A 24,078-nucleotide genomic window follows, 5' to 3' on the forward strand; every position below is an offset into this window, starting at 1 on the left:
AACTGGGTCAGGTGGTACACACTTATGATCTCATCGCTCAGGAGGTGGAGGCAGGAGGATCAGAAATTCAACTTCATCCTTGGCTACATAGGAAGCTTGAGGCCAGCACAGTATATACGAAACCCAGTGTCAAAAATTAAAAATCACACACACACACAATCTGCCTTGTCCCAGCTCTCCGGAGAGAATTTCAAACACAGGCCCAGCCCTGAGCATATAAAATCTCTGAATAGTTCTAACTAGCTAAAAATACTCTGAGGGCAAAGCTGTGCAGAATGTAAGTCATGGAGCTGAGGGGCTGGCTCCATGGGTGAGGGTGATTGCCACCAAGCCTGACAACCTGAGTTTGTTCTCTAGAACCCACACTGTAGAAGAAGAAGAAGACAAAGAAGAAAACCCACTCCACAGGTCATCCTCAGACCTCTATATGTGTGCTGTAGTGTGTGCAGACTCCCACAGAAATACATATTTTTTAAATGGAAATACGGTAGGCCATGGATTAGTAGTTTCATATCTGTAATAATGTAGGTACAGAAATTGGGCATAATATGCAGACAATTTCATGACAATTTAAAAAGTGGGTTTATTAACTCCAACAGTTAAGAATTGAGGCTTTTTAACATAATTGTGGCCTGGGCTGGGGAGATGGCTCAGTGATTGAACTGCTTGTGGTACAAATCTGAGGCCCTGAATTCAAACCCCAGAGCTATAGAAAGGGCGAGTCAATAGATCACACATCTATACCACAGCACTGCTAATGGAAGACTGGAAGCAGAGACAGGAGGATCCTTCAAACCCCAGCCCAGCCCACCCTGTATCCCACATTAAAACACAACAGAGAGACATCACCTCAAATAAGGTTGCAAGCAAGGACACCTGAGGTTGTCCTCGGACTCTGCCAAAGCTCTGGCATGCACAGACATGCAGATGCAGGCATGCGTATGTGCACGTGTGTGAACACACACACACACACAGAGGATAAAAAGAAAAATAACCTAGTCATATACAGTTCACCCTTTGCATCTGTGCTCTCTATCCCTGAGGATTCAAACAACTGTAGATTGAAAATATTCTAAAAGGCAAATATTCTACAAGGAATGGGGGTGGGGGTAATTGCATGTGTACTGAGCACACACCTCTTTCTCTTGTCATGAGTCCCTAAATGACGCAGTATCTCACCCGTTTACACACACCTATATTGTGTTACATATTATAACTGCCCTAGAGCAGGATATATTTAGGCTATATGCAAATGCCCAGCATTTTATTTTATTTAGTTTAGTGTATTGTTTTTTGAGATGGTGTCTCATGCCACCCAGGTTGGCCTCGAGCTTGCTGGGCACTGGGGTTCCAGGCATGCTCCCACACAGCCAGCAACATTTTATACAAAGGGTTTGAGCATCTGTAATGTGGGCATCAGCACAGGATCCAGGAACCAATCCCTGACACACATCCTCACATGCCTTTGTTAAAAGCTTAGAGTCATCTGTTCTACTGTCTTCCTAGGAACTTATTCCAGTACCAAGGGTGGAGAAGGAGCATCGCAGGAAGCTATGTTCACCAGGCCAGGTATACCTCATACAGACGTGGGTGTTCCCCACTGTCACCTCACCAACACGCCCCTTTGCTCTCTAGATGTGACAGAGAGGCAGCAACGGGCCTCTGTCCCAGCTTTACCACACTGAGTTCTTGCCTGTGACTTTTCTCCCCAGGGTGTGCTTGTCCTATCTCCCACGTGCAGGCCCTGCCCAGTGTACAAAGCAGGACAGCCCCTCTCTGACCACTCCAGCCTGCTTCAATCTGCTCAATATAGGGCCACTGACAGGTCTGTCTGGGAGGGCTCTTGCTCATGCTAAGCTGAATGAAGGTGCCCAGGACATTTCTGGTGCATCCAGGAGATAGCAAAAGGGGACTGGGCTGCCAGCGTCAAGGTTTTGCTAAGATCTCCAAAGTAAGCCATTCATATGGTCATGGGGCAAAAAGGAGTTAGTTATCAGACCACCACAAGTTAATTTAAAATAATAAATATATTGATTATTACTATATCAACTACAGAAGAACACAGAGCCTACATACTCATGGAAAATATGCAACCACAGTCCCATATTTGACATAAATAAAAAATGTCTTTTTGAATTATTAAATTGGGCTTTAGTAAAAACATATTAATAAATACTGTTACCTTGTAGACAATCCAAATATTGCAGCACACTGTACATTTAAAGGCGATAGCCCTTGATATAAATGGCATTAATTTTAATTTGTAATATAGAAACAGTCGCAAAAAGCATGCCAGGACCTGGAGAGATAGCTCAGTGGTTAAGAGCACTGGCTGCTCTTCTAGAGGACCAAGTATAACAGGTATACATTTAGATACCATACACATAAAATTAAGTAAAATAAATAAATAAATAAATAAATAAATAAGCAAGCCATGGCACTGGTTCATAGAGGCACACATGGCTCACAGCTGTAACCCCAGCACTTGGGGGAAGTGGAGGCAGGAGGGCCAGCTCCTCCCCACTCCTTCTGCTCTAAGGAAGAATCCAATCCTTTGGCTTCCTATAGGCTCTGGGTCACTGCTGTCCCACCAAGCTGCTCTCAGAGTCTGGTGCATAGTAGGTACTGTGGACTAGGTTCTATCTCCTTAGTCCCTGTGAGGAAGCCTTGGTTCCCAGTGTGAAGTATTTGGAGGTGGGGCTTGTGGATGGCCATTAGGTTCAGATGAGGTCATGAGGGTGGGGCTCTCTTACATCAGTCTCGGTTACAAAATACTATAAACAGAGTGGCTTATAAATGACAAGAATTTATTCCTCACGGGTTTGGAGCCAGAAGTTCAATATCAAGGTGCCACGTGGCTGAACTCTCCTGAAGACCTCGTTCTGGCTCACTGACCCTTCTGACCCTTCTGACCCTTCTGACCTCTGACCCTAACCTCACAGCAGGAGAACTCTCTGCAGTCTCTTTTATAAGGGCTCCATCCTGATGACCTCCCAAGGCCCCATTTCCTAATGTCACCTCAGAGGCCACAGTGTCAGCATATAAATCTATAGAACACACAATTCATCAGTGTGGCGCAGACAACTCACCTACAAAGACCCCCATTTTTTGCAGGAAACCCTCTCTGCTTTATACTGCCCCTAATTTCTAGAGTCTTTGCCAAAATCCCACACCCTTGGTGACAAGGTTTAGCTTATTTTCTTCTGAGGTAAAAAAACGTTTTCTCCTGAAAAGGAACCTTGAACTGCTTGGTGGCAGGCTCTTGTAGCAGTAAGCCTTGTGGTTACGGTGAGAGGAATGCTGGGATTGATTAGCAATGCCTGACATGACTGTTGATTGATTAGCAATGCCTGACATGACGGACAAGTGAAGGCTCCTGTGCCAACCTAGTTTAAAACCTGTTCTGTTTTTCTCCTTCCTTTTCTGTTGTTGTGGTTCAGTTTGTTTGGTGGTTTTTTTTTTTTTTTTTTTTTTTTTTTGAGAGGAACTTGTGTAGCCCATGCTGGCCTTTAGCTTGTTATATGCCTCAATTCCTGGATATTCTTGAATTCCACCTCCCACAAGTAGGTTTTATAGGCAATTGGGTATCAGCAACCATGAATCCTCTAAGAAATATGTCCTAGTGGCCTCATCCTCAAGGGGCACCCAGCTTCTGTGGCAGTAAGAGATGTTAAAGTCCACTGCTCTGTGATTAAGGAGTCCAGGAACCCTGTGTGCAACCCCCGATCAGCAGTACCATCTCCACAGAGAAGAACCAACTCTCAGAGAAGTTGTGATTCATTCCCACAAACCTAAGTCCAGCACCATGCTAGGTACTTTGGAAGAAAAACAAAAGCACTGTAATGTCTATGCCCAAGAGGCTGCCATTTTACCAGGAACATCCCTGGCCGTGTAATGAGTTCGAATGGAGTCCAGAGCATCAGGACAAGGACAGTTAGACCCAACAGATAAGGTGAGGAGCTTGATCTTGGAAAGACAGCTGTGCGTACAAAGTCAGCAGAGGGTCCTGCTCAAGGGCAGTGGGAGAGGGGTTTGGAGTTTGAATGGAGAGCTGCAGAGGAAATGGCCAGGACTATAGCCATGGGGTACAAGAGCCAAGCCAAGCCTCCATGCTGCAGAGCTAAGGGCCCAGAGGACTGGGACTCAGGTCAGCTATGGGCAAAGAAGGTGCCCTCAGAACAAAGATCTATCGCAGAGCCAAACAAGACCCAACTCATGTGGTAGAACCAGTTTCTGCCACACTGGACTCCAAGTTCCCTCTGCCTCAGGCAAATCTAGTTCTAGCTGGAAGGGAAGGGGGAGGTGGCAGGTAGGGGTGAAGAAATGGGTGTATGAAGTACCCCAAAGCCATTTACTGAGGTAAATGAGCCTTGGGGGTGGCAGCAGCCTAAGCAGGAGAGACAGGGTTGGGAATGGTAAAGACAAACTCCAGAAGCAAGGGCAGGTGTCCTCATTTGCCTTTCCTGCCATGATAAGAGACTGGCCAAAACCAACTGGGGGAAGAAAGCGTTTGTTTGTCTTCCACACCCTGATCACAATCCACTGCTGAAGGCAGAGCTCGAGGCCAGAGCTACAGCAGAGGCCGTGGAGGAATGCTGCTCACTGGCTTATTCAGCTTGTGCTTTTCTACAACCCATGACCACCTGCCTAGGGTTGGTGCTGCCCACAGTGGACTGGGCCCTTCCATATTAATTAACAATCAAAATGTTCTAAAGACATTCCTACGGGCCAATCTGATGGTGACAGTTCTTCAGCTAAGGGTCCTTCTTCCCAGCTGACTCTGATTTGTGTTAACAAAGACTAATGAGCACAAATGACCCCTTGTCAACTTGATGCATAAACGTATCACTATTAAAACATAATCTCTAAGGATTTTCTGTCTCCAAGATCTCATGTTAATATTAAGATCGAAATATAAAATACTGTTCAACTCTTGAAAGTCCCACAGTCTTTAAAAATTCTATCATTTATGAGCCTGGCATGGTGGCACATGCCTTTAATCCCAGCACTTGGGAGGCAGAGGCAGGTGGATTTCTGAGTTCAAGGCCAGCCTGGTCTACAAAGTGAGTTCCAGGACAGCCAGGGCTATACAGAGAAACCCTGTCTTGGACAAAACAAAACAAAACAAAACAACCCAACAACAACAAAAAATAGTTCAATATCTCTTTAAAATACTTCAAGTTGGGGCTGGAGAGATGGGTCACAAGTTAAAGGTACTTTGTGCTCTTGTACAAGACCCGGTCACCAGCATTGACAGCTGTCTTTAGTGCCAGTTCCAGTGGATCCAATACCTTCTGAGCTCTGAGGGCACTGGACATATTTATAGTACACACAAATACAGGCAGACAAAAACTTGCAAACAAAATAAAAATAGATTATTTTTAAAATACCCTAAGTCAGAGCTAGTAGGATGGCTCAGGGAGTAAAGACTATGGCACACAAGTCTGATGACCTGGATTCAACCCCTTGAGCCCATGTAAAGATGAAAGGAGAAAACGGACTGTACAGGGTTGTCTGCTGACTCCCCCACCCCCACTGTACTATATATGTGCCCAGAAACACATATCTTACACACATAGGCGATAAATAAATTTAAATATTCAGAGTCTAACTGTGGACTCCTATAAAATCCAAAATAAATCACATACTTTCTTATTCAAAAGGGAAGAAACAGGGCATGGTTGTAAACAGATCAAAGTCAACCCAAATCCAACAGTGTACAAAACTCAATGTCTGACATTTGGGACTCACTCATGATCTTCTGGGCTCCAAAGGGCCATTGTCCCACAGCACCTTCACCAATGGTGTCTTTTATCCCCGTACCATTCCTAGTCTCATGAACTCCTTGTTTCTCTCTGTAACCGCTTCATGCCTTCAGTATGATGTATAAGACTCTTTCACATTGCCACATTCTGCTGCCAGCTTGATGTACAGCCTTGACAATCCAGTAGGCCACAGTGTCACAGCCTCAGTGATGCTGGTTTGATAGCTGATCTTTCATGCCATCTTATCAGCATTGATTGTCCCAGTAAACTAAAGGTTTCACTTTTTTTAAAAAAAGATTTATTTATATATCTTAAGTACACTGTAGCTGACTTCAGACACACCAGAAGAGGGCATCAGATTTCATTACGGTTGTGAGGCACCATGTGGTTGCTGGGAATTGAACTCAGGACCTTTGGAAGAGCAGTCAGTGCTCTTAACGGCTGAGCCGTCTCTCCAGTCCCCAAGGTTTCACTTTTATTGACTTTTTTTTGGGGGGGGGCGGGTATTGAGACAGGGTTTCTCTGTGTAGCCCTGGCTGTCCTGGAACTCACTTTGTAGACCAGGCTGACCTCAAACTCAGAAATCTGCCTGCCTCTGCCTCTTGAGTACTGGGATTAAAGGTGTGTGCCAACACACCCAGCCTCTTTTATTGACTCTTAACTCAAAATATCAAATAAATAGTCCTGAAAGTCTCAGAATCTTCATAAGCTAGGTCTCCATCACCTGCATTTCTCTCAACATTCTTGTCCTCCAAGTTCCCAAAGAATAACTTAAGTTCTAAGCTTTCTCAGCCCAAAGTTCCAAAAAGTTCCACAGTCCTTTCCAAATCTCACAAAATCCCACTGATACCAGTTTCTCTCTCTCTCTCTTTTCTTTTTCTTTTTTTTTTCTTTTTTCCTTTTTTGGTTTTTCAAGACAGGGTTTCTCTGAATAGCCCTGGCTGTCCTGGAACTCACTTTGTAGACCAGGCTGGCCTCGAACTCAGAAATCCACCTGCCTCTGCCTCCCGTGATACCAATTTCTTTAGTTTCCTTTTGTTGTTGCGATAAAACTGATTAAAATCAGCTTGGGAAGAGTTTATTTGGCTCACATATATCCATCATAGGTCTTACCCCCAGGGAAGCTGAGGGAGGAACTGAAGCAAAGACCACTTGCTCTCCACAGCTTGCTCAGTCTGCTTTCCTACACAGCCCAGAACCACCTGCCTAGGGATGGAACCACCCAGAGTGGACAGGGCTCTTCCATATAATAAACAATTAAAAGAATGCTCCACAGACTTGCCCAAGGGCCCATGAAGGCAATTCCTCTGTTGAGGTTCCCTCTTGCCATGTGACTCTCGTTTAGATCAAGTTGACAAAAACTAACCAGCGCAGGCTAGAAACATATCCGGAGAAGAGGCAGGAAAGAGAAACGCAACAGAGTTCTCCAACACTAGTAGCCTAGTGGAGATGTTACATGTCACAGATTACAGAATGTAATGCCCTGGGCTTAAATCTGCCTTTTCTTTCTAGCTTTGTTTCTTTGAGCAGGTTACTTAACCTCTCTGGGCCTCTGATTTTTCAACTATGGACAACAACAGTGCCAACCTCACAGGAGTATTGTAAAGACTGAATGAAAACCATTAATCAGTCAAGCCTGATCCCCGCGTGTGCAAACATTTGCTTGTATCTCAGTCGGGGGAATAAAGCAGTGTGACTCAGATATTTGCCCACATGTATTCCAGGAAGCCTTCAAAAAGATGCTGCAGTCACGAAAAGATGGCTCAGCGGCTAAGAGCACTGACTGCTCTTCCAGAGATCCTAAGTTCAATTCCCAGCAACCACATGGTGGCTCACAGCCATCTGTAATGGGATCTGATGCCCTCTTCTGGTGTGTCTAAAGACAGCTACAATGTACTCATATAAATAAAATAAATCTTTAAAAGGAGAGAGAGAGAGAGAGAGAGAAGTTCTTGGAGCTGGGAGGCAGTTTGTCATATGAAATAGTTTATGTGTCTGGCCCTTTACATGATCCTATGTTCTTCAGTGAAAGGGAGGGGGGAGAAGAGGAGAGGGAAGATGAGGGGAGGGGTGGGGAGGGGAGGGGAGGGGAGGGGAGGAGAGGAGAGGAGAGGAGAGGAGAGGAGAGGAGAGGAGAGGAGAGGAGAGGAGAGGAGAGGAGAGGAGAGGAGAGGGGAGGGGAGGGGAGGGGAGGGGAGGAGAGGAGAGGAGAGGAGAGGAGAGGAGAGGAGAGGAGAGGAGAGGAGAGGAGAGGAGAGGAGAGGAGAGGAGAGGAGAGGAGATTCTGAAGAGTGAAAATAAGAGACACATGAAAGCTGACTATGAAGAAAAGACAGCTGGTGACAGTTGAGCCAGGAGATGCTGAGCTGAGCCGAGCCAGAGAAGTTATTGTTAGGAGACATAAAAGAACAACCCAGGAAGGACCCACAAACAAAGTAGATATAAGACTATAGAGAGCCGGGCGTGGTGGCGCCCGCCTTTAATCCCAGCACTCGGGAGGCAGAGGCAGGCGGATTTCTGAGTTCGAGGCCAGCCTGGAGTGCCAGGACAGCCAGGGCTACACAGAGAAACCCTGTCTCGAAAAAACAAAAAAAAAAAAAAAAAAAGACTATAGAGACAAAGAATTACAAACAAAAAGCAACATTTTCCCAAAAAGCTACCATGGTGCATGCCCTTAACCCCTGCACTCAGGAAACAGACAGACAAGAGGAACTTTGAGAGGTCCAGATCTGTGTGGTCTACACAGTTCCAGGCCAGCCAGGGCTACATAGTAAGACCTCCTCACAAACAAACCAGCAAAAACCAACAAAGAAAGCTCCTGGGTAGGCAGTTGGCTCAGCGGGTAAAGAGCTTCCCCAGAACCCACATAAAGTAGAAGGGGACCAACTCTTGAAAGTCGTTCTCTGGTCTCCACACCTCCCTGATGGCACTCACGTACACACTGTACACGCAATTAGTAAAGGTTTTAAGTTATACTTTATTTTTAGTTGGGAGGGGCAGAGCACGTGCCACGCACATATGTAGAAGTCAGAGGACAGCATGCAGAGATGGCTCCCCTTTTTCACCTTGGGGGTCCAGGCATCAGAGTCAGCTCATCAAGCTTAGCAGCAGATGCCTTTACCCACTGAGATCTCTCGACAGCCCAAACAAGAAGTCCTTATGGCCGCAGTGTGATGGTGCGCACCTGTACTCCCAGCGCTCAGGGGTGACAGTGGGAGGAACAAGGAATAGGGTAACCTCCGCTACAGAGTAAGCTCAAGGCCAGAAGGAGCTACATGAGACCTATCTAAAACACCAACCAACCCACTGAGCTCCCATCTAACTTTACCGAGTCAGAGTGGAGCCTGGGCCACTCTGACATCACACCTAATGAGATGGTGCCCCACAGGACACTGGTGTGGAAAGCACTCTTGGGGACTGGGCCGAGGAAGGTCTTTAGAGACAGCTTCTGGGGGCATCCAGCAAGTCCGGTGCTTGGGAGGGAGCAGGGAGGAGACTTTGGGAAGGTGCACATGAGGGTCCCAAGGAAAGAGGAATAGAGAGAACCAGAATGTCGGCTCTCAGAGGGCGAGGGGGCCGACCAGACACTGGGAACCCACACTGGAGAGGTAGGACATGGGGAGCAGCAATGGGACCAGGGTGGGAGGCGTCTGTCATTCACTGCAGCGCCCTTTCCCAGCTGTGGGATGGAAGTCATGGTGAGTCCCATGGCCTATCTGGGATGGATGAGCCTCGAGGTTAGGAAGATGTTTGGTCCCAGCTACGTGCAGACTGTGTGATTGTAAAATCGACAGCAGTTGTCCAGTGCCTCTTGGCCGAACTCCAAGCTGGTGCTGAAAAGAAAGCAGCACACTATCCAGGCTGCTTCTATAGCAATGAATAGGCTGTGCAGCCCTGGGAAAGTCACTCCACATCTCTGGTCTACCTTTCCTCCCCAGCCTTTGTCTTTAAGCCTTCATTTCTTCCTCTCTTGGTCAAGGCTGCTACAGCCATGACATTCCTACCCAGGTACCCTGGCTCCTAGTGCCAAAAGCAAGAGGGTCCTTGGGTTTTTTGCTCTATGACTCTCACATACAGCCCAGGCAGGCACTCACTTTTGGAAGACTTGGCGACAGCACAGGTAAACCTCAAAGCTGCTGCTGCTGACAGTTTGGTTCAGGAGAGACATGCAGTCCACCTCGACCCCCCGGGGCACATAGAGGATCCCTGTGGAAGGAAAACATCTGGAGGCTTGGCTGGGGAGCCAGTACTGCCTGAGACAGGGCAGAAAGCAAGGGGTCAGAATTCTGAGGCCGCTGAACCAGCACTCACCTGCCACACAAGCGTTGACCAGGGACACGAAGGCCCCTGTGATCAGTGCCCGCAGCACAATCTGGGAGAAGTCGCTCCTCCGCTGGGGGACCATGGAGGCTGCCAGGGTGCAAGAGAGCTTAGGGCCAAGGAAGCCACCCACCCCTTTGCCCATTTCCTGAAGCCCTGGCACTGCCCTCCTGGCTTTGCTCTCTGGCCCAGCATCCAATTATGTCCTCTTCACCACCACCCACTGTAGCAAGAGGAAAAGAGGAAAGATAGAAGTTCTCTCTCTCTCTCTCTCTCTCTCTCTCTCTCTCTCTCTCTCTCTCTCACATCAGGGTCTCACATAGCCCAAGCTGGCCTTGAACTTCCCATGTAGTCAAGAATGACTTTAAATTCCTGATCTTCCTGCTGCTCCCAGATGCTCCAAATGTTGAGATTTCAGGCATGAGCCACTGTGCCCAGTCTATGTGGTACTGGAGATAAAACACAGGACTCTGAGCATGAAGAGCAGGCTCTAGCAACTGAGCTACACCCCAGCCCTTGGAGTGGGTGCTATTGTTTGGTTTGTGACAAGGCCTCATACAGCCCAGCCTTGGCTTGAAGTCAGGATTCTCTTATTTCATTCTTCTGGATGAAGGGGTTGTAGATGTAAGTCCCTATGCCCAGCTAGGAAGACGAGTCCCCAGTGTGGCAAATCAAGGACTAGGTCCAGGCCAAGACCCTTCCTGGCCATCACCTCATTTCTCTCTACACCAGGCCCCGCACCCTGAAAGGCTGCTGTGCCCATGCACGCAGAGCCACGTTCATAAGGGACCTTCCTCTCCCTGGCCAGCTGGGAGAGCATAGTGAGAAGCAGAGGTAAGCCAGAAAACTCACAGTGTGTGTGTGTGTGTGTGTGTGTGTGTGTGTGTGTGTGTGTGTGTATGTAGGGAGCGGGGAAGGGAGCAGAAAGGGGCTGCAGTGAGGGTGTCTGTCCTCCATTTACCTATGACCTCCACCCTTTACTCTGCGTATTGTCCCACCAACCCTCCCCACCCTCCCCTGGAGTTCTCCTGTCCCCTGGGAGCTGCCCAGCCCAGGACTCACTCAGGCCCCCCAGCATGATGCCGATGGAGCTGAAGTTGGCGAATCCACAGAGGGCATACGTCGTCAGGATCTCTGCTCTGACCTGAAAATGCAGATTACAAGGAGGCCTCGCCCCAGGACATGAAGCATCCCTGGCCTTCATTCACTCAGTTCCTTTATGGCCTTGATCTTGGAGCCCCTGTGATAGAGTTCTGCTGGCCACATGCTCCCTCTCTAAGTCAGCTCATACTTCGCTACCCCCACACACAAGCCTCTCTCTCAGCTGTCCTTCAGCCTGTGTCCTTAAGACACACCTTTTGTTTTGTGTTTTGGAGACAGAACTTCAAATCGTCCTAGTCTGTCCTCGAGCTCATTATATCAAGAATGATCTCGAACTCCTGACCTTCCTGCTTCCACCTCTGAAGTTACAGACAGTAATCTACAGTACTGTGCCCAAGTTGTGCAGGGCTGGAAATCGAACCCGCGGCTTCATGTATGCTAGGCCACTCTACCAGCTAAGCTACATCCCCTGCCCAATTACCAGCTTTTTGGGTTCTGATTCAGGCTGGTTCTCTATAGTCTGCAGTCTCTTGATTCTTTCTGGTCTCTGCAAATACCTGTACTTTAGGGGCTGGAGAGAAGGCTCAGTGGTTAAGAGCACTGACTGCTCTTCCAGAGAACCTGAGTTCAGCAACCACTGGTGGCTCACAACCATCTATAATGGGCTCTGATGCCCTCTTCTGGCATGTACGTGTACATGCAGATAGAGCACTCAGACATAAAGTAAGTAAGTCTAAACAAAAAGAATACAAACCTCTCCTTATTAGGAGTTTAAAAATAAAACAAACAGCCGGGCGTGGTGGCGCACGCCTTTAATCCCAGCACTCGGGAGGCAGAGGCAGGAGGATTTCTGAGTTCGAGGCCAGCCTGGTCTACAAAGTGAGTTCCAGGACAGCCAGGGCTACACAGAGAAACCCTGTCTTGAAAAACCAAAAAGAAAGAGACAAACAAAAATGGAACACTTTGAAAAAGTAATTGCTTGCTGCTCATGCCTCACACCATAGATAAAGTAAACTTTAGACCACTGAAGAAAATAAGTATTTTAAACATAAAACCATAGGCTACCATAGGATAATCACGATAGCTTCAAGGTAGTTGTGTCCTACTCATTTGGGGGTTGACTAAATATGCTAAGGCTCACAAAGTCCAGTGGCAGAAGCTCACATAGACAAGGCAGCTGTGCCAGAGGTGGCGGCATCCAGGCCTGTCCAGCTCAGCTCAAGCTCAAGGTCTTACCAGTTTATCTCATTGTTTCTGGAATTTTTGTTTGTTTGTTTGTTTTTGTTTCTGGAATTTGATACTTACACAACCACTTTATAAGATTAGAAAGAAGGAAATGGAAAAGGGAAATCTTTCAGAGAGAAAGGTTTGGTATAAAAATTGTTGTTTAAAAAAATTAAATTCTTTCAAACAAAATTAAGAAGAGGAAATAATAGGGGGAAATTACAGAAAGCCATAACAGAAATAATCTAGGCCTGGTGGCCTGGCCTTGAACTCCTAGTTAGGTGAAGGTAGGAGGACTGTGAACTGAAGGCTTGCCTGGGTAACTTAATGAGACTTTGTCTCAAAGCAAAACTGGAAACATTCTAAAGGTAAGAAAAAAATTCTGGAATTTTTTTCTTTAAACACATTTTTTTTAATGTGCTTTGATGTTATGCCTGCATGTGCATCTATATGAGGATATCAGAGCTCTCGGAGCTGGAGTTATAGAGAGTTCTGAGCTGTCATGTGGGTGCTGGAGATTGAACCTAGGTCCTCTAGAAGAGCAACCAGTGCTCTAAACTGCTGAGCCATCTTTCCAACCCTCTTGGTACTCTCTAAGCAGCCAAGTATGGTCCTGAACTTGTGATCCTCCTGCCTCTGCTAACTGAGGATTGGGCTTAACAATTTGTACAGTGCTGGGGATCAAACCCAGAGCTCTGTGCATGCCATTCAAACATTCTGCCAAATGGGCTTCGTCTTCAGCCCCCAACACGCCTTCAAATACAGACTTCCAGTGCAGCTTTATTTCTGGGGGTAACTGTAGTGAGGCACACTGAGGCAGCACTTAGGCACTACTACAGCAGTTAGGAAAGTTGCTCCAGGAGGGCTCGGCATGGAGTTCTGCTTAACCACACCTCGGGAAGCTCCTGAAGAAATGACCCAGGAAGCAGGGAAAGTTCTACACTGAGATATTCACTTCAACATCGTCATACACATAGCCAGACAAGGAGTTCAGCTGATGACCCAAGAGCACAATGCTGGAAAATATGGTAGACACTCTAGTTTGGGCCTGTGAGATAGATAGATAGCTCAGCAGGTGAAATGCTGTCATTATGCATGACATTTTAAGGTCAGTCAATTTCTACAAATTGCCTTCTGGCTTCCATACGTGTGATATGGGAGAGAGAGGGGAGAGAGAGAAAGAGAGAGAGAAAGAGAGAGAGAGAAAGAGAGAGAGAGAGAAAGAGAGAGAGAGAGAGAAGAGGGAGGAGGGGAGAGGGAAGGGGAGAGGGGATAGGGGGAGGAGAGAGGGGCATACATACACACAGAGAAACACAGGCATATACACCCTAATACTCTCATACACACACACACACACACACACACACACACACACACTGAAATAACTATTATATATTTTAAAGATAACATGAACTTTGAAGCTAGGCATGGTAGCAAATGCGTTTAAGCCTAGCATTCAGGAGGTAAAAGGCTGGCCTAGTCTACAGAGGGAGTTCCAGGCCAGAAAAACCCTCTCTCTTTAAACCAAAACCAAAATCAAAATAAACAGCCAAACAAAAAGATAAGTAAATTTCTAATGGTGTATAGCTCAGTGTTTGGTGTGTATGAGGGCCTAGTACAATCTCAAGCATTGAAAATAAAAAGCTCAATAGATACACCCTAATGATGGGGGAAGCTGGCTACAATGTAACATGGATAGCAACTGTGTAAATTCTGTCTTAGAACAAACAGCTGGCCATGAAGGCTCACTCCTGTAATCCCAGCACTTGGAAGGCAGACGCAGAAGGAGTTCAAGGCCATTCTTCTATATACCTTTGGCCAGCCTGGGCTACATGAATCCATATCCCCAAAACAACACAGGAAAAAGAAGAAAAGAGATAAAAGCAATTGCTGTTGTCTAAGGATAGCGAGATTATTATAGACATTTAAAAAAAAAATTCCTAACATTAGGTTATGACTCTGTATTCTTTCAGAAAGGTTAATTTTATAATTGCATGGCTTACATAATTTTGTTCATGGCAGTGTTTTTAGGATGAATGTTAATAACCCCTGTTTTCCAAAATAGAGGCAAAGAGCTGATCGGGACACTCACAGAGATCCACTGTTTCTTGTCACCAAGCCACTCCTCAGCCCCTGCCAGGCGTCGCTGCTTGTACTGGGAAAGCTCTTGATAGGCCACAAACTCATTCAGAAACAGCTTGATGCCCAGCAGCTCAGCCACTACTGGACAGTCCTCCCAGGCCACGCCCATCAAGAAGGCCACGGGCCGCAGGACGTAGGAGCAGATGAGCTGAGGATAAAAAGGCAAGAGAACTGGGTGAGATGGAGGGCTCTTCCAGGTATGTCCTGAGACCATCCCTTCCACCACAGCCACACCTGGAAGCTGAGTCCCTGGATGTCCACCATGTCCCCCAGCCAGGAGAGGGCAGCGTTGATGAAGGCCAGCACAGCCAGGAAGGCAATCAGATTGGCAGCAATGTTGGCAACGACCTTCACTGAGATGGCAGCCCCAGCACTGGCTGCTTCCACGAGGTTCTGGGCATCTCTACCATTGGGATCAACAGGTGTCATTACTAGCATGTCCCTATGATCAGTGAATGTCCCCACCTTATACGTTCAAAGGGGAACCTTGAACAGAGGGTTTCAAAACCAAGGAGGTTTTTTTTTTTTTTTTTTTTTTTCTGAGACAAGGAGGTAAATGACTTTAAGAGAGAGGGAAGGGTGGGCCTCCTGGCCAAAGAATGAGAAAGCACCCAGGTTTTTAGGCTGTGCTGCAAGATAGAAGTTAAGTGTGTCTCTGGCCACTGGAATCAAGCTGGGTCTAACCAAGGTGTGTTGTAAATGTAGTATACCCCTCAGAGTTTGAGGATTTGAGGAGAGGGAGAGGGAGGGGTATGTTAGTTTTGATTTATTTATTTTTTATTTTTTTATTTTTTGGCTTTTTGAGACAGGGTTTCTCTGTATAGTCCTGGCTGTCCTAGAGCTCACTTTGTAGACCAGGCTGGCCTTGAACTCAGAAATCTGCCTGCCTCTGCCTCCCAAGTGCTGGGAGGGATTAAAGGTGTGTGCCACCACTGCCCGGCTAGACTTATTATTTTTTTTTTTTTTGAGACATGATCTCTCTATATGTCTTGGTTCCTGGTTATCCTGGAACTCATTATATAGACCAGGCTGGCCTAAAACTCCGAGCTCCACCTGTCTGCCAGATACTGAGATTAAAGACCTGTGCTGCCATGTCTGGACTCTTACTATTTTTATTGATCACATGCTGAAATGGAGATATTTTTGATATATTGGACTAAGCAAAAGATTTTATTGAGAGCATATGTTTCTCTTATTTTTAAAAATCAGGCCAGAAGCCAGGCATGAGGGCCAGCAGATCTCTGTACGTTTGAGGCCAGCCTGGTCTACACAGTGAGTTCTAAGTCACTGTGTAGACTATGTTTAAAAAAGAAGATGCTGCTAAGGCTGACAACATAAGCCTAATGCACAGAGAATGAGCTTTCCCAGGATCTGTTGGGATCAGCTTGCTTTCAAGATGCACTGAGCTCTCAACTGCTACCTTATCTTGAAGGTCAGCAGAGAAACCTGTGTGTTTCTCACCTCTGTGATCAGCATCCCCCTCAGAAAGAAAATGGGGCCCCTGTGTTTGTCCTGCAACCTCCAAACACGTGCCGTGTCACACATGCACCACCACCCCTCCACTTACACACACAATAAATAAAATGCAGTAAAAAAGATATCTAGGGGCTGGAGAGATGGCTCAGCAGCTAAGAGCACTTGCTGCTTGCAGAGGACCCAGGTTCAGTTCCCAGCCCTGACTTGGCAGCTTACAATTGTCTCTAACTCTAGTTCTGGGAGATCTGGTGCCTTCTGATCTCCATGGGTACCAGACATGCATTCAGTATACTTACATACATGCAGGCAAAACCACTCATACACACACACACATACATACATACACACACACACACACACACACACACACACACACACACACACACATTACTAGAAAATCTAAAATAAAAATTAGGGATGTAGCCAGGCAGTGGTGGCACACGCCTTTAATCCCAGCACTTGGGGACAGAGGCAGGGGGATTTCTGAGTTCGAGGCCAGCCTGGTCTACAGAGCGAGTTTCAGGACAGCCAGGGAACACAGAGAAACCCTGTCTCAAAAAACCAAAAAGGAACCTACCATTCCGCTTGCCAATGTGAGGCTGCCACCTGGTGGTCACAAGTCAGAAATGCAGAGAAGGTGGCAAGGAGCAACACCAGGCCACACCAAGCGCTAAGCCACTCTAGTGAACCCTGACCAGCCCCCTTTCTCTTGCTGGTCAGAAACGGATTATGATCTAAAAAGTGGAATCAGCGCTTGTCATTTCTGCTGCAGTTTTACTCTGTTGACACAAGTCGCCCCATGCAGCCTAAGTTGGTCTTGTCCTTGCTGTGTAATCAGGCTGCCACTGAACTCTATCAATCACCTCAGCAGGTGTGTTCAGGCTAGAGAAATGGCTCACAGCCATGAGAAGTGGCTCGTGTCTTTAATCCGAGTACTCGGGAGGCAGAGACAAGTAGATCTCTGTGAGTTTGAGACCAGCCTAGTCCACAGAACAAGTTCCAGGACAGTCAGGGCGACACAGAGAAACCCTGCCTTGAGGAACAAAAACAGAATAAACAAAAGAGTAACTAGCTGCACTTCCAGAGGACCCAAGTTCGATTCCAAGCTTCCACACGGAGGCTCACAGCCATCCATGTGCCAGGGAACTCTACACTCTCTTCTGGCCTCCTCAAGCACATGGTGTAGGTACATACACACAGGCAAATCCTCATACACATTAAATAAATAAATAAGTATAAAAGGATGTGTTAAGACTCAGAGATTAGGAGTACTTGAGTGTTCTTCCAAGGTCCTGAGTTCAATTCCCAGCAACCACAAGGTGGCTCACAACCATGTATAATGGGATCTGACCCCTTCTTCTTACATGCATGAGGACAGAGCACTCATGTACATAAAATACATGAATAAATCTTTTTTCAAAAAGTTTGTGTTCACCGGCAAGATGGCGGTGGTGCTGACCTTCCGCCAGCTGTTGACTCTCCCCAGGGCTGCTCGGGGTTTTGGGGTTCGAGTGTCACCGAGCGGGGAAAAGATCACACATACCGGCCAGGTGTATGATGAAAAAGACTACAGGAGGATTCGTTTTGTAGATCGTCAGAAAGAGGTGAGTGAGAACTTTGCCATTGATTTGATAGCACAACAGCCTGTGAATGAGGTGGACCACCGTATCATAGCCTGTGATGGAGGTGGTGGTGCCCTGGGCCACCCTAAGGTGTACATAAACTTGGACAAAGAAACCAAAACGGGGACATGTGGCTACTGCGGCCTGCAGTTCAAGCAGCACTATCACTAGTGTGGACTGTGTCCTGGTCCTCTAACTCCTGTGGAACATCTCCACGCTGGGTGTGCTGTGTGAGGTCACTGCTCTATGAATGTTGTCTCTTGTTTTGAATAAAGGATGCTCCCACCATGATTTAAAAAAAAAAAAAAAGTTTGTGTTCACACGTGAAGCAACACCTAGGAAGCGATAGAAGAGAACAGACCCAAGCCCCATAGAAGACAGAAATGAGTCAAGGATAGAGCTGTTCTTCGACACCTCTGCCCCCACGGCTGGCCCTAGTGCCCCTCAGAAAGCCCCCTGCTGCACTCACCCATACGTCAGCTTCACGCCTTCTTCACTCCGGAACTTGGACTCCTCCACCTCTGGGTAGACCAGCTTGGAGAGGGCCAAAGCACAAGGGGCCGCCATGACTGAGGCAGCAATTAAGGAGGAAGCGTCAATCTGCAAGAACAGCAGAGATGGTGGGCCACAGCTGGTGAGCGTGGAGAGCTTGCTTAGCGTGCATAACCTGGGTTTGATCTCCAGAACCACGTGACCAGGCACGGAGGTGCATGCTTGTAATCCCCACACTCAGGACATGGAAACAGGAGGACCAGGAGTTCAAGAATCTCCTCAGCCACACAGTGAGATCAAGGTCAGCCTGAGACCCTGTCTCACAATATCAATCAATCAATCAATCAATCAATGATAGGGAGGTTATAAGGGGCAGGTAGAAGAAATGAGGTGGCAGAGGGACACGTATTTGTGTGTATGATACATTCTTATAAGTATGACTTCACTATACTACATCTGGTATGGTCATTAATAATCCCTTTTATGTTCAGACAATCTCCTAGTACTTCTGCAAGGTCCCATGAGATGGCTGGGCTGGTAAAGGAGCTTGCTGCTATCTGAGTTCAGTCCCCGGAACTGACATGGTAGAGAGAACAGACTCCTGCAGGCTGTTCTCTTCCATACACACACATAATCACACATATACACACATATAATATACACATATACACATACATATATACACATATGTACACACATATAAGATACACATATATACACACATATACATATATACACACACATATAAGATACACATATATACACACATACATACACATATATAAGATACACATATACACATACATATATACACACATATACACACATGTAAGATACACACATATACACACATATAAGATACACATACACACATATATACATACATATATATATGTGTGTGTGTATATATATATACACATACACACATATAAGAGACACATTAAAAACAACAACAGAAAGGAGTGGTCACTGCTTCCTTAAAAAAACAATACTTAGCCGGGCGTGGTGGCGCATGCCTTTAATCCCAGCACTCGGGAGGCAGAGGCAGGTGGATTTCTGAGTTTGAGGCCAGCCTGGTCTACAAAGTGAGTTCCAGGACAGCCAGAGCTATACAGAGAAACCCTGTCTCGAAAAAAAAAAAAAAAAAAACAAAAAAAAAAAAACAAAAAAAAAAACAATACTTCTGCAAGGTAGGCCAAGCAAGTGGCACTACCCCATCTACACACAAAAAAACTGTGGCCCCGGAAAAATAACTATGACCTGCTCAAAATACAGGAAGAAGAATTAAAATCCAGCACGGCCTTTGGCTTCGATTTCATGGGTTCGCCTCCTTGCCCAGACTGTCTCTCTTTGACCACTAATCCTATTCTGGCTGAGGAGTTTGTGACAGATTCAGACAACGTTCCAGAACTTTTAACTGTTGTCTTGAGGTCCTTAGACGATGGGATGAAAGAGAGCCATACCCAAGCTGTACGAACATACAACTTGGGCTAAGCCCAGGGGCTTTCCTTCTCTGTTCTAACTACCCCTAGACCTGGTCCTGGAAGTTTCTAGCCTCGGTACAATCTAATCTTCCAAGCTGACTGATTCAATGCAGCTTCTTTCAGCTTTGGACTGAACTGCTCTGCTTGGTTTCAAACTAACTCTGACAATCTGTTCTAACCGTCTGGCTCCTTCTTATTCTCTGGCTCACCCTGTCTTCCTTCACCTGCAACCTGTCTCTGTGAAAGTGTCCCAGTAAAACCGCCTCCCCCACCCCGTCTCTCCCTGCACTGCTGTCACGTAGCCTCTTCCTCTACTTAAAGGTGTGTCTGCATTCCAGCCAGATCACACAGACCTAGAAGGTCTTTGGATGTGATCCACTGCCAGAGCAGCCATGTTGCTGGATTAAAATTCCTCTAAAAGAACTGAGAGTTGGGATGGATGAAGCAGCTAGCCCATCCCCACCTCTGTGTAGCTTCTGTGCGGTAAAGGAGTATAACCCTATATCCTATTTTTGAATACCTACAGGGACGGGGAACTCACCACTGCAAGGCAGCCTGTCTCACTCCTGTATTAGGGAATCAGCCTCTTTCAACAGCACAGAGGCACTGGGTCTGGCTCTGTAAATCACACTGGACAAGTCCTCCAGCAAGATCATAAACCACCACCAGCTCTGAGGGGGAGGGACACTTCCAGAACACACAGTCTCACTGCTCCAGAGATAGATGAACAGCCGTCCTTCCACACTGAAATCAGACTCTAACTAACAAGGAAACTAACTAACAAGGAGCAAACAGCCTGTCCTTTTAAGGATTTGTTTATTTGTTTTGTGTCAATGGGCGTTTTGCTACACGTATGCACGTGGAGCGTGTGAGCCTGGTGCCTGTGGAGGCAAGCAGAGAGCCTCAGATGTCCTGAGACGGGAGTCACAGATGACTGTGAGCTGCCATGTGGGTGCTGGGAACAGAATGTGGGTTCTCTGTAAGGGCAACCGACGCTCTCCCCCACTAAGCCATCCTGAGAATGGTCTCTGGAAAGTGATGCTTCTCCGAGTACTGCAGGAAGGTGGGAAAGTGCCCACAAAGTTGCATGAAGAGCAGGGGAACTATGGGGAACACAAACACCAAATCGCCCAGAAGATGTCCAGAAAGGGCCCCTGACTGTCAGCACACTGGCTGTCCCCAGGAAGGGCCCATGACTGTCAGCACACTGGCTGTCCCCAGGAAGGGCCCCTGACTATCAGCACATTGGTTGTCTCCAGGGAGCTGGGTTTGAAGTGATTTTCTTTCTTGGTGCTTTTTGATATCTTTCAATAGGTCCATAACTCTATACTATTTAAAAAAAAAAAAAGAAAAGCAAAATAGATCTTTTCTCCTTAAATTTTGCAGTAAGCCAATAGCAGTTTTTAAATTTTAAGTAGAAAGGTCTGGGATGCAGCTCGGGCAGAGTGTTTGTCTAACCATGCAGGGAGCCCTGGGTTCCGTCCCAGTTACTACGTGAGCTGGGAAGGAGGGTACAGTCCTGTAAATCTAGCACTCTGGGTGGAAGGATCAGACATTCAAGGGCATCCTTGGTTATGTAGTAGCCTAGAAACATGAGACTCTGCTTTTAAAGGGTAGGGTGGGGAGATGGGGGAGGGAGAGATGCCGTCATAGTTAAGAATCCTTGCTGTCTTGCAGAGGACCTGAGTTCAGTTCCCTGCCCCACACCAGGCAGCTTGAGGCAGATGCCCTTCTCTGGATATGGTGACATATGCCTTTAGTGTCAGCAGAGGCAGGCGAATCTCTGTGAGTTTAAGACCAGCCTAATGTATAGAGTGAATTCCAGGCTATTCAGAGCTACACAGTGAGGCCCCTGCCTCAAGAGGGAGTAGGGAGGGAACAGGAGGTGAGGTTACATGGGCTCAGGCTAATAAAGGCAGAGGGCATCTGTTCTCAGGGAACAGACAAGAATCCGGGAAGCTGAAGGCCTGGAGCTTCAGGCTCTGAAACCCTCCTTTTTCTAAACCCCACTTGTTTCTCCTTACTCAGAAGCAGAAACTGCCTAGGGTGTGAAAATGAAGTCCCTCACAAAGGCTTGGTCCTCAGCTGCCTCAGAGCCTGGAGGGAGCTGCATTCACCAATGAGTCAATCCATCCCCGCTGACTGTGAGGAAAACCTGGCTGGGAGAAGTAGGTCACTGGGGCATGCCTGTACATCTTACACCCAGACTCTTCTTCTCTGTCTCTCTGCCTCCCTGACTGCCCTGAGGTGGACTGAGGTGGACAGAACCATTCTACCACACCGTCTCTGCAATGATCCATCTCAACACAAGCCCACAGAGATGGGGCAAAGTGGGTGGAAACCTCTAAAGTCATGATCATAAATAAAATACATCTCCATTTTTCAACTCTCTCTGGGGTGCTTTGTCCTAGTAACAGAAAGCTCACTTGCATACCATGCAAACGAACCATCAAGAGGCCCAACTCCTCTTCCCTGTCACCAGCACTAGATGGCAAGCCCAGCACCCTGATCCCTCCTGGAGGAGGGCAGTCGGGGTGGTGCCCTCTTGGAACTTTCAGGGCTTCAGTTGTCTCCTCCCTGGCAGCTCAGCACCAGTGTGGACACTGCCACGTCCGAAATCTGAGGTTTCTCCATCTGCCAGTCTAGACCCTGACCTCTTCCTTCAGCTTCCTTTACCCGGCTTGTAAGCTTGGATTTTAGGGGGGACACACATTCCAGAGCCATATGGCCACAGCCTCAAATCCCACAGTGGCTGTTCCTGCTCTTGATACAGATGCAGGACTTCTGCGTGCAGGCAGTGAAGCTGGTGCTGGTTCATCCCACACCATCCCCCAGCCCTGCGTCCAGAAGCAGTCAGGAATGCCTTCCATCTCAGCCACCCAGGCCTCCCTCCACCCTCTACAAATAGGACATGAGCACACCACCTTGCAGAAAGGTATTTAGTGGGAAAGGAAACAAAGGAGAGATTTCTGGTCTGTTTTGGTTTGGGGGGGGGGTTGTTTGTTTTTTTGTTTTGTTTTGTTTTGTTTTTGGTTCTTCAAGACGAGATTTCTCTGTATAGCCTTGGCTGCCCTGGAACTCACTCTGTAGACCAGGCTGTCCTCAAACTCAGAGATCCACCTGCCTCTGCCTCCCGAGTGCTGAGATTAAAGGAATGCACCACCACTGCCCACCTTCTGATCTTAATATGGTCACTTTTCAGCACCATGCTAAGTGTTTTCTGACCATTTTCATCTATCCTTTGTGGCCAGGTGAACAGTACGTCTGTTCATTTTACAGATGTGGAAACTAAGCAACAGAGTCGCTTTGATCCTGAGTACAGGATCTTGCAAATCCTTGTTTCCCTTGGGGACAAATCAATAGGAAACATGAGTGACCAACTCCTGAATGTTACCATGACCAGCCTGGGTTCAGAGACCCCTGCACTGAGAGACCAGCTTGTTTGGATTTGCAGAGAAAGTTGGTATCTATCCTAGAGCCTTTGGAACAACAGCATAATTGGAAATGTATGTGGAGGTCATAATGAAATGATTCAGTCAAGTGACACTTGGTGCTGTGTGACAAAAGAGAAGACCTAGGCTGGCACTGTCCAATACAAACTCAACAAAGACCATATCTGTAATTTCACTCCTGCTACATTCTTTAGATTCAGTCTTGTGTAGCCCAGGCTAACCTCAACGTTGCTATGCAGTTGATGGTGACCTCAAGTTTGTGGTCCTTCTTTTCTACCTCCCAGGTGATGGGCCTACATAGCATGTAACACCACCCAGAAAAGCACCAACCCGGTTACTGTGGCCAGCAGTCACATGTTTAAAAGTACAAAGAAAGCCAGGCCGGGGGTACAAGTCTGTAACACTGACTATTTGGGAGGCAGAAGCAGGAGGTCACCAGTTCAAGGGCAGTCTAAGTAGCTTAGTTAGACATTAAGAAAAAAAGGGGGGGGTACTTAGCTCAGTGGTACAGGGCTTGCCTCGCATTTGGAATTAAGGCCCTGGGTTTGCTCTTTAGCACTGAAGAAAGAATACTGGACACCTCATCTTAAACTTCCCATGTTTCAAGTACTCAGGAGTTCATGGCTACTGTGTTGGACAGGTCCTGCTACTATCCAAATACCTGCAATAGAAAGGATGTAGCCAAGGGTCAGAGGCTAAGCCACAAAGAGAAATCTGTGGACTGAAGGGACCATTGAGATGGCTCAGTAGGTAAAAGCACTTGTCATAACAAGCCCTGGTTCAATCCCCAGAACCCACGGTGGAGGGAGAGAACGGACTCCCTCCTACCCACACAAGCGTGCTTCTGACACGTGTGCCCCTGTGCTCATACACAAGCAATATAGTAAAAACGCTTTGGAAATAAAGAAGCCATGAACTGAGAGTGTGGCTCAATGGCTTGCCTAGCATATATGGGGCCCTGAGTTTAAAAGCCAGCTGTACAAAACAAAGGAAAAGAATC

General features: G+C 47.0%; 1 protein-coding gene and 1 pseudogene across 4 annotated transcripts in view; one reads left to right on the forward strand and one right to left on the reverse strand.

Annotated features, from left to right (window-relative positions):
- Positions 1 to 8,722: 8,722 nt before the first annotated feature.
- Positions 8,723 to 24,078, reverse strand: part of Slc28a1 (solute carrier family 28 member 1) — a 57,323-nt gene continuing 41,967 nt past the window's right edge. For 3 of the 4 annotated variants that reach the window (XM_021166871.3, XM_029480068.2, XM_021166872.3), the window contains exons 14-20: positions 18,120 to 18,250; positions 14,787 to 14,955; positions 14,503 to 14,700; positions 11,148 to 11,229; positions 10,077 to 10,175; positions 9,860 to 9,971; positions 8,723 to 9,598 (exon numbers count right to left, since the gene is read on the reverse strand). In XM_021166871.3, coding sequence (XP_021022530.1) covers positions 9,526 to 9,598; positions 9,860 to 9,971; positions 10,077 to 10,175; positions 11,148 to 11,229; positions 14,503 to 14,700; positions 14,787 to 14,955; positions 18,120 to 18,250 — 864 coding nt within the window. In that variant the 3' untranslated portion in view covers positions 8,723 to 9,525. The other variant, XM_029480069.2, reaches the window with a different exon arrangement.
- On the forward strand, positions 17,471 to 17,857 carry LOC110297839 (NADH dehydrogenase [ubiquinone] iron-sulfur protein 6, mitochondrial pseudogene; annotated as a pseudogene).

This window comes from Mus caroli, unplaced genomic scaffold (assembly GCF_978045245.1).
Source record: "Mus caroli unplaced genomic scaffold, Mus_caroli_1 scaffold_8, whole genome shotgun sequence".
Lineage (NCBI taxonomy): Eukaryota > Metazoa > Chordata > Mammalia > Rodentia > Muridae > Mus > Mus caroli.